The following is an 11,064-nucleotide window of genomic DNA, read 5'->3' on the forward strand; positions in this document are numbered from 1 at the left end:
TTGACAACAACATGGTAGAGAGCGTTGATAGTCATGTACCACAAGCTTCTACCATTCTCAATCTGGTCCAGTTTATTGATGATTATGGGAGAAGTTCCGCTACCAACATGCTCTGGTACAAGGATACAGGAATCGGGGGAGCATCTCCTCATGAGTTTAGTGACCCAGATACTGTTTTGGAAACAACCGATGTCCCAGATGATGAAGCACTTACTGGAGCAAATTTCAGACAACATTTTCAGACAGGAGCTCTAAAGAATCCTGCTTACAATACCGGATTCAGAGCCCGACAACTCATCACGATTGGAAATAAGGATACAACCATGTTGCTTCCTTTATCATCACTGTTGGGGTTTTGTAAAGATGTTGATACAGTATTCATGGGAGTCAAGCATACACTCAATCTTACTAGAGAATCAGTAACCAACTACATTCACAGAGTAAATGGTGTTGCTTCAGGAAGGTTTGACATCAAGCATCTTTCTTTTTGGATACCAAAGGTGAGACCATCACTCCAACTAGCTAGTAAGATCGAAAGTAAGTTACGTCCGCCCTCCGAGATCTCTACTTAGAGCAAGTCCAGGTTTATAGAAATCAGTATGGATCATCGGAGACAAACCCATCCTGGAGAGTGACTACTCACAGCAATGAGGAACTCCCAACTCATATCTTCTTTGCCATCCAAGCAACCAATCGAAGTGGGAGTCAAAGACAAAACAACCAGGTTTTTGATAATGCTGACCTCAGAAGCTTGTCTGTGTACATCAACAACGATAGATTCCCAGAACGTGATTTGGATATGAATTTCAGTCCAGCTTCTCGGAATTATACAAGAGCATACATGCTTTTCCAAGAAGCCATCCAAAAATATGCTGACACAGACAGTGGAACTCAGGTAAGTGTGGAGGATTTTGCCTCTTTATACACCCTCATTCATGTAGATGTGAGTAAGCATAAGGAGAAGCTGAGGAACAGCTCTGCTGATATCGAACTTCGATGGAGACTTGGAAATCCGTTTGAGTTTCCCACTGGTACAGCTGCTTCTTACCAAACCATCTGTTTGATTCTCTCTGAACGTCATCTCAAACTCAATGGTATGAATGGTAAAATGAGTGTTGTGGTGTAAGAAAAAGATAAACTATAGTAGATACGAACCATTAATGAGTTGGAAAAGGAAATTGAGATTTTATTAACAAAGGAACTAACACAGAAGAAAGGTGGTAGTATCGGTTCTGTGATCGGAAGATTGGTTGGGAAGATATCTCCTCTTGTGATCAAGCATGCTCCCAACATCCTTGGTACACTAGGACTGGCTGGTATTTCTGGTGCTATTTCTGGAAGCACGCACAGAGCCACAGCTGGTCGGGGGATCGGTCAGTATGTGGAATATGGATTGATGCTAACACCAAACCAAAAGAAGAAACTTGGTAGTGCTCATGATGGAATCACACTCCGGTTAACAAAAAATCAGTTATCCGGAAATGACATGCTTTTGCTCACAAACCGACAGGTTACCAAAATCAAAAAATCCAACCAAAAAGGAGTAGGAATGGATCTCAAGTTATCCAGTACTCAACTCAAGAAGCAAGGAGGGTTTCTCGGAGCATTAGCAGCTGGATTGTTAGCACCAGCTCTGGGGAAAATGATAGGTTTAGGAAACACCGGTGAAGGATTACAACTGCCTGGAACACGGAGGGGTAGAGGGGTAAAAAAAGACCAACAAGGAAAGGGGTTACGTCTACCAGGAACGTGAGACCACTGACCAACTTTGACAATGATGAAATTATGAGATCTATTCCACATTTCAGAGGAACTTTCAGCAAAGATCAGCTTCCACAACCTCTATCATCAAAGGATTGTTTGGTAATCAATCTCCAAGATTTCTTGGACGGTGGTGGCACTCACTGGGTTTGTGTGTTTGGTAATGAATATTTTGACAGCTTTGGCTTATCACCACCAGAGGAGGTAGTCAGTTGGATGAAGAAGCACAATAAAAAAATGTTGGTATGACTCATCAAAGATACAGATTGATGATAGTGTCCTGTGTGGATACTAACAGATACATTTCATAGAAGAAAGAAGAAAAGGGAGAAGTGCTCTTGATGTCCTGCTGGATTTCACTCAGCACCCCAGTCAAAAAAATGAGCAGTTGGTATTGTAAAAAAACAGGGAAGAAGAAAAGAGATAAAAAAGATAAAAAGGAAAACACAAAAACTTTTTTTTCACTAGTTCCTTTTTCTTTTTTTGGTATTAATTGTATAAGCATCATCAGTTTTATCATTCACAGAGCTTGTGGAACATCGATTTTTCATGATGGGATTTGTTGTTTCTTGGATAAGACTTCTCACATTTCTCACAGACAACTCTTTCATTGGCATATTGTCTGATTTTCTTGTGATTATCTTGATACCACTCTGATGCTGATCTTCCAGGCTTGTCTTTATTCATGGTAACCAGTTTTTCGATCCAGTATAGTTCTCTCCTCTTACGCTCATCTTCATCAAACATTGACAGAGAGTCGATCTGGATAATTTCTACATGTCCGAGATCAAGCAGAATGAATGAGGTCATAAAACCCGGTTCACCTCTTTGGTAGGCTTTGTAAACTGATCGGTGACAGTACATCCGATTTTTCAGTGGTAGACAAGTGGACCCCACATATACCTGATCGGTGTGTTGGCTCACAAGTTTGTAAATCTTACAAGGAGAAGTCATCTTTGCTGATAGTAAATCTTTGAAATTCTCATCGGTATACTCCTATACAACAGGATTCAAATAATCGTTTATGATGACAACTCGGTGTAGAAAAAAAAGATGAGAGTTGGTCTCCTTTCTCTTCTCTTTTCTTTCTCTCTTCTATTTTTCTCACACATATTCATCAAGAAATTCCTGAACCATCTCTAACAGACGATTGCTGGAGTAAGAACTCCTGAATTTTTCATACTTTGGATTTTCACAAATTTCCAGGAAAATGTTTGGGATGATATTCATTTCTTCATCAAGAGCAGTTTCAATCACATCACCAAACAAATCATTGATCAGTGGAGGACTATCTTCCATTGGCTCATGAAATTCATCACCATCATCAGTAAAGTGGATGTGAAATGACTCTATGTCCATTAGTTCATCACAACCAGACAGAGTTTGGTGGTCATCAGGGATAAAACTCACGAAAAATTCATCTGGGAAAGACGCAGCCATCGTTGTAGATAATTGATTTCACAAATTCTATCAAACTTGTTGGATCTTACCCTATATTATGTACAGTTTTGATAATATAATTGGTGATATGGGTGGAAAGAAAAAAAGATAGATAGATAAACATGAAAATTTATCACATAATCTGCCATGGGACAGTTGGGTTTGGATACTCTCTCTCCAACATTCCACATTTCCGTGAAAATATTCTGCGGGTGAGTTTGGAACTCACGAAAGATGATCAGGAGCATGACACGATCAACATCCACATATATACCAATAATCCACAGATTTTTATGTCATTGACAAAAGCAGAGCTTGACAAGATGGATAATGGAAATTTCAGACTTGTTTGTGCTGAAAAGATTGATGAGAGCATGGAAGATCACTGTGAAAATATGGGATTGTTGGCACATCTTTGTATCCATGAGAAATAAAAAAGTAGATAGATAGATAAAGATGAATGTTCATTGCCTATCGTGTAAGAAAAAGCAACAGATGAGGGGAATACAAGGAGAAGTCACATCAACTGGTCAACCATATGTCAAGGGTAAATGCTCAGTTTGTGGTCGATCATGTTCACAATTTATCAAGAAATCGGAAATCAGAGAAGGTGGATTCCTGTTCGGTTTGTTCAAGATGATAGGTTTAGGAGTAAAAAAAAGATAGATACGAAATGGACTGATGACCTGGTTGATGAGTTACATAAACCGAAGCGTGTGAATTTCACAAGGAGACAAGTGACTGTGAGTGAGATTGATGAAATCTGGTCTGCCGATCTCGTGGACATGACAGCTTTTCGTAAATACAATGATGAAATCAAATTTCTGCTTACTGCCATTGATCTGCTCAGCCGATATGCTTGAGTTGTCCCGCTCGAATCCAAGAAAGGTGTTGACATCCAATCAGCATTTCGATCCATCGTGAAAACTTGCAGCAGGAAACAACGTAAGCTGTGGGTTGATCAGGGTGCCGAGTTCTATAATCGAACGTTCAAACACTTGCTTGATGAGAATCAGATCACGATGTACAGCACTCACAACGAAGGAAAGGCTGTTGTAGTTGAGCGTTTCAACCGAACTCTGAAAACCAGGATGTGGAAATACTTCAGTGCTAACTCCACCAGCAGGTACATCGATGTCCTTCCACATTTGGTAGAGAAGTACAACACGACAAAACACAGAGGTGTTCGGATGACACCAACTGAGGCATCACGGGAGAAGAACGCCGATCGAATCCGTGACTCACTGGGTGAGAAATCTCCACTATCCAGGTCCACGAAATTCCAGATAGATGACCACGTCCGACTGGTGAAGCAGAAACCGTGACATTTCGAGAAAGGATACACTCCGAACTGGACCGAGGAGGTATTCAGGATCACCGATATTCTCCCGACTAGACCCACTACGTACTTTGTCAAGGACTTCGATGGTGAACCCGTTGATGGGTCGTTCTATGAACAAGAGCTCCAGAAAACTACTCGAATCTTCCGGATCGAGAAAGTGCTCCGAAAGGATAACAAGAATAAACAAGCCCTTGTGAGGTGGAAAGGCTACTCGGCAAGATTCGACAGCTGGGTCCCGTTTGATCAACTCAGCTGGTTGTGATCACGGATCACAGCAGCAGATTTGTTTGTAGACAAAAAAAATCTCGGGGTAGACCTACTAACTGTCAACAACACCGGATCCGGACTCTTGTCAGTACTAATAGACATAAACAACTACATATGTGTTTGACCCCGATAGCCTGGTTGGTAAATCTACTACACACAGGATAAGAAATCGAGAGTAGGGGGGTTCGAATCCCGGAAACTGAGACCACATGCCACAATGCGCATGTCTGAATCCTGTTTCACGAAACTGAGACCACATGCCACAATGCGCATGCCTGAAGTGATCAATCTTCTACTATACCAAAAAGAAGATCAGAATCACTACTGTTGGATCAAAGATTTCAGCAGATTGTGCTACGATCAGTCAAAGCATAAAGCCAGGAAATTCTTCTGTACAAGATGTCTCCAACCACACAACACAGAGAAATCCCTGAGCAATCATCAGGAGTATTGTGATAATGTCACTTGATTATCAGCACACATGGTACTACCAGAACCAGACGAAGATGGAAATCTACCAACACTGAAGTTCATTAATCATCACAAAATGCTACAATGTCCCTATGTAATCTATGCTGACACTGAGGCACTGATCAAGAAAATTGATGGAGTGAAAAGCCAACAAACCAGCCGGGGTTCACAGCATGTTCCTTGTGGTTTGGGTTATGCCGTGGTGCGTTCTGGCGGAATGATGACAAGTCAGTGTTTCTATCGAGGTGCTGATGCCATGGATGTATTCTTTAATAAACTCAAAGCTGAGGAGAAGAAAATCCAATCAGCACTGAATAATCCAGCACCGATGGATCTCTCTAAGGATCAAGAATAATTGTTCAGAGAGACAGAAGACTGTTGGATTTGTAAAAAGAAACTTGGTGATGACAGAGTCCGTGATTACGACCACATCACTGGTGATTTCCACGGTGCCGCACACAATGACTGTCACATCAAACTGAGAATTTATCCATACAAGCAGCACATCCCTGTGGTTTTTCACAACCTGAAAGGCTATGAAAGTCATCATCCCATTGGAGCAATCGGAAAGACAGATGTTGAGACCGTCACATACACGGATAAGGATGGTGTGTGTAAGAGTAAAACTGTGGGTGAGATATCAGTCATTCCCAACAACATGGAGAAATTCATCTCATTCATGTGGAGACAGTTCCGGTTCATCGACAGCTACCAGTTTCTCAATGCGTCACTCGATAGACTGGTGAAAACGACACCAGATGAGTCATTCACTCACACCAAGACGTTGTCAAACCATCAGCTGTTGATGAGGAAAGGAGTATACCCCTATGAGTACATAAACAGCTTCTCCAGGTTCGATGAGACTCAGCTACCAGCACAGAGTAAGTTCTATTCTTCACTGTCTGATGAGGGGGTGAGTGACGATGACTACAAACATGCTGAGACAATGCGGATGAAATTCGACTGTCAGACTCTTGGTGATTATCGCGACTTGTATCTCATGACCGACGTGTTTCTCTTGGCTGACATCTTTGAGAATTTCAGAGTAGAAGCTGTCAGAACGTATCAGCTGGATCCAGCAAATTACTACACTCTGCCTGGATTTGCCTGGGATGCCCTGTTGATGTACTCAGGTGTGTCCTTGGAATTACTAACAGGCTATGATCAACACTTGTTTGTAGAATCAGGAATGAGAGGTGGTGTGTCGATGGTCTCACAACGATATGCTGCTGCTAATAATCACTATCAGGAGAAATATGATGCTGATCAGCCATCGTCATTTTTCCAGTATCTCGATGCCAACAATCTCTATGGTTGGGCAATGTCACAGCATCTCCCAGTGTCTGATTTTCGGTGGGAGAAACCATCTGAGAAACTCCTGAACAAGATGCTGAACACTCAAGATGATTCCTCATCGAGGTATATCGTCGAGTGTGATCTGGATTATCCACACGAACTTCGTGAGGAGCACAACGATTATCCAGTTGCTCCGGAACGTCTTTCCGTCAATGAAGACATGCTATCTGCATACCAGCAGGAGCTTGTTGATAAACTCAATTCTTCCGGAGTAGATGCTCTCAAACTTGTACCAAACTTGAGGGACAAGACAAAGTACGTTCTCCATTACCGAAACTTGAAACTCTACACTCAGCTCGGACTACGTTGTGTCAAAATTCATCGTGCTCTGAAATTTACTCAGACACCGTGGATGAGAAACTATATCGAGAAGAACACTGATCTCCGGAAGAAGGCAAAGGATGATTTCTCTAAGGACTTCTTTAAACTGATGAACAATGCGGTGTTTGGGAAAACTATGGAGAACGTTCGGTTGAGAGTCAACATAAAATTGATGAGAAGTCGTGAGGAGAAAAAAATCAAACAGCTTGTTGCCAAACCAACGTACAACCGCCATGTGATCTTCAACGATGACCTGGTCGGGGTACAAAGTAACAGGACAAAGGTCGTCCTCAACAAGCCCATATATGTTGGGATGCCGATTTTGGATCTCTCAAAGACGCTCATGTATGACTTTTACTACAATCACCTGAAAGCATTGTATGGCTCTGATGTGAAACTCTTGTACACCGATACATACAGCTTGGTTCTTCATTTCTTTACTGATGATCTGTTTGATGACATGAGTGAGTTTCTTGATAAGTATGATACAAGCAATTATGATCAATCACATCCGTTATATTCCGAGAAAACAAGAAAGTTGTTGGCCTGTTCAAAGATGAACTCGGTGGAAAACTGATCACTGAGTTTGTAGGACTTCGTTCCAAGATGTACAGCTACTCTGGTGAGGAAAGCGGAAAAAGAGCAAAGGGGATGAAAACAGCAGTGCTCAAGAAAACTATCACACATGCTGATTTCCGAAATTGTCTCTTGGATCAATCCGTGTTCCATCGAGAAATGACAACACTCCGGAGTCATAGACACGTTATTTTCGGAGAAACGGTTAATAAGATAGCCTTATCACCATTGGACACAAAACGATACATCACAGAAGATGGATGTAGTACGTTAGCGTTTGGACACCATGAAATACCAAGATATCTGGCTGAGGAGGGGTTTGATAGCAGCATTTCATTCATGAGTTATGCTCCGGATATGATGAAGCAGTTTGTCCAGTGATCATGAGAAAAAAGAAAAAAAAGAAGATTTTTTTACTTTTAAATAATCGACGCGGAGACAACAATTTTATAATAGCTATAAAGAGAACAAATTCTGCTGTCATCGCCACACTACAACAAAGTCATGAAGGTTTACCAAAATCGATTTTCTTGTCACAATCATCAGTGGAAAGCCGTGACTGAAGAATAACCATGCCAAATCAATAATTTATATACATTTAATAAATGTGTTACGAGAACAAAACAAAGTGCTAAAAATAGAATGAGGTCGTAACACATTTATTAAATGTATATAAATTATTGATTTGGCATGGTTATTCTTCAGTCACGGCTTTCCACTGATGATTGTGACAAGAAAATCGATTTTGGTAAACCTTCATGACTTTGTTGTACAGTGGCGATGACAGCAGAATTTGTTCTCTTTATAGCTATTATAAATTTTTTTACTTTTCTTACACATTCGATTTTCTATAATTCTCCCATATAGCATCAAGTCTTTGTTGTGACTTTTTATCCTTTGGAATGACTGGTTTGATCTTGATCACATCATCTTCATCATCAATGAGTTTCGAAAGTAGGAATGGATAACTCACTTTGACTTCTTTCTCTTTATTTGCTACTTCCTTGATCCTCTGAATTTTATCAACAAGATTGTTGAATGGGGTTTTGCTAAGATATTTTGGTAAACCAACCTTGTTCAGGTTTTTCTCCAAATTTGTTTCGATCCCTGTTCTGGTTTTAGATTTTTCTATTTCTTCGAAGAAAGATGTGATATCATACAGATCACTTTTCTTCATCTCATACACCTCAAGATCCTCTGGAGTTACTTCATTTTCCAAAATCATCAATTCTATATCTGTGGGAAACCATTCCTGGTTTCTATAGTCAATGTAGTCCGCTATCATCTTATCTTTCCTGGTAGAGTGTTCATCATCTATCCATGTATCCATCACTTCTTCTTCTTTGTTTGTGGAGTAGTCGTCATCAAACCACGCATCCATGATTTCACTTCTAAAAAAAATATTTTTTGCTTTTTGTTTTTGTGGATTGTTTGACTATTTTTACAAATCATTTGCTGAAAATTTCACCTCTTCTTTCTGGAAATGCTTTATAGCAACAACAACAAGTTTCAGTGTCATCGGTCTTGTCTTTGTAAACCCACTTCAGGTGAACGATACCATTGACGGTGTCACCTTGCTTGATCTTGTTGGTTTTTGATGGTTTGTTGTCCTCATCAAAGATAGCACAATCAGGAGAAATCTGGAGAAACAGGATTGGGTGGTCACACTTTGCTGTGTTAATCCTGCTTCTAACCGTATTTCCTTTGGACTCTATCTTCTTCTCGATACAACGGATGGATTTACAAATGTCACTGTCAGAAGAAAATTTCAGAGAGTCCTCTTGTCCTTTCTTCACAGCATTCATGATATTTGTCTTATCAGTGAATTTTATGTATGGTTCCTTACCATTGATTGTCAGTGATCCACATTTATTCCCATCCTTGATTGTAATTCGACAATCAATGGAGTCAGTGAGAATAGCAGCTGTGTCAAACGGGGTTGGTTTCTTGCTTGTCATCTTGGAAAGTTTGTGTAGAATCGTTGGTTATACCTATGGCAACCGTTCCTCTAATATAGAATAATTAGGATTCTCATCCAAAGCTGAACCACCCGAAGTTGGCTCAGAAAAACGATCCCACATCAGTCCTCGAAGTGAGCCAAGATTGGGTAAGTGAAAAAGCTCAAGTTGGCTCACTTTCGATTTTCTCAGAGGGAGCAAGTTGACTCACTTTTCTGGAACTAGGTTGAGCCAACATGGGATCAGTGTTTGGAGTGGTAAAATTAGTACTTGGAGGTGTAAAATTAGTACTTGGAGTTGTAATATTAGTACTTGGGGTGTCTATCCTTTACTACAGTAGTATAGGACGAGGGGGGAGACTTTGGAGAGCGGCCCGAAGGGCCGATCGAGAAAGTCGATCTTGGCTCACCTGGAAGGTGAGCCAGAACCCCCTCGTCCTATACTACTTACGTAAATCAGGCATCTTTCGTTCCAGTGGTGATGGCGGCAAGTGGAGGGATGGGGAAGGCGGCATCGGCATTATACGCAAGGGTGGTCGCTCTTCTGGCAGCAAAGAAGTCCGAGCAGTATTGTCACGTCATGGCCCATGTTTTAGCTGTGTTGGAGACCCAAGTTCCGGTATAATGTAATGGATTTCACTGTTTTTTGAAGAAGTTTACGTATTTACTAGTATGCTGTTGCGTCTTGTGTGCTGCGTGTGCGGCTGGTTGGGTTTTTTTCTTTTACTTTGAGTTCTTTTCATTTGCTTTGAGTTCTTTTTAACACACGCGCGCGTACACACACACACACACACGCATTTACATGTGCACAAAACCACACACACACACACACACACACACACACACACACGCATACACATGTGCACAAAACCACACACACACAAACACACACACACGCATACACATGTGCACAAAACCACACACACACTTACCATTGGACCATTGGACGCCCATCGCAGGAGGGGATGATAGCGATGCTACAGCAGAAGCCATAGCAGCTTGTCCTGGGATTGCACTATTCAACAGATTGCAAGGCTGAAGAATTGACCGCCACTATTCAGCCCGGTCTACACGACACAGCTATGAAGTGGCTTTTTCGGGTCAGTGAATCCCTACCTTTTGGTCTTTTTAATTTTTTCCTGCACACACATCAAACCACATACTCTGGCATGCACTGGCTATTGGTAACCACCCGGGAGAATGAAAGAAAAGTCAGGAGGAGTCTGAGAAAGAGAAGAAAGACGTGTGTGACCATAATCGTTTGGAATCGAACCCACACCCTATCGATTGGAAATCGCTGCACATACCACTGCACCATTCGGGATACACACACACACACACACACACACATACACACGAATAAAGATACGCGTGAGTTTTGCGCTCCAAACTTTCTTGCTTGCACTGTTATGCATCTCAACTTCCGTAATTACTTACACCCTATATTTGATTTTCATATTACCCGATATTGCTATTAGTTCGCACAAACTTGAACCTTTTTGCGTACATACCCTCGATATTCCCCGTTGCCTTACACATTTATCTACTGAAGTATATACTAGTAGTTATAGGA

The 11,064-nt window shown here is 41.2% G+C and overlaps 1 protein-coding gene across 1 annotated transcript; it reads left to right on the forward strand.

Moving 5' to 3' along the window:
• Window positions 1–5,939: 5,939 nt before the first annotated feature.
• LOC135805237 (uncharacterized) lies at window positions 5,940–7,535 on the forward strand. The gene has a single exon (XM_065319286.1). The coding sequence runs from the start codon at window positions 5,940–5,942 to the stop codon at window positions 7,533–7,535; it is 1,596 nt and encodes a 531-aa protein (XP_065175358.1).
• Window positions 7,536–11,064: the final 3,529 nt, after the last annotated feature.

This window comes from Sycon ciliatum, chromosome 1 (genome assembly GCF_964019385.1).
Source record: "Sycon ciliatum chromosome 1, ocSycCili1.1, whole genome shotgun sequence".
Classification (NCBI taxonomy): domain Eukaryota; kingdom Metazoa; phylum Porifera; class Calcarea; order Leucosolenida; family Sycettidae; genus Sycon; species Sycon ciliatum.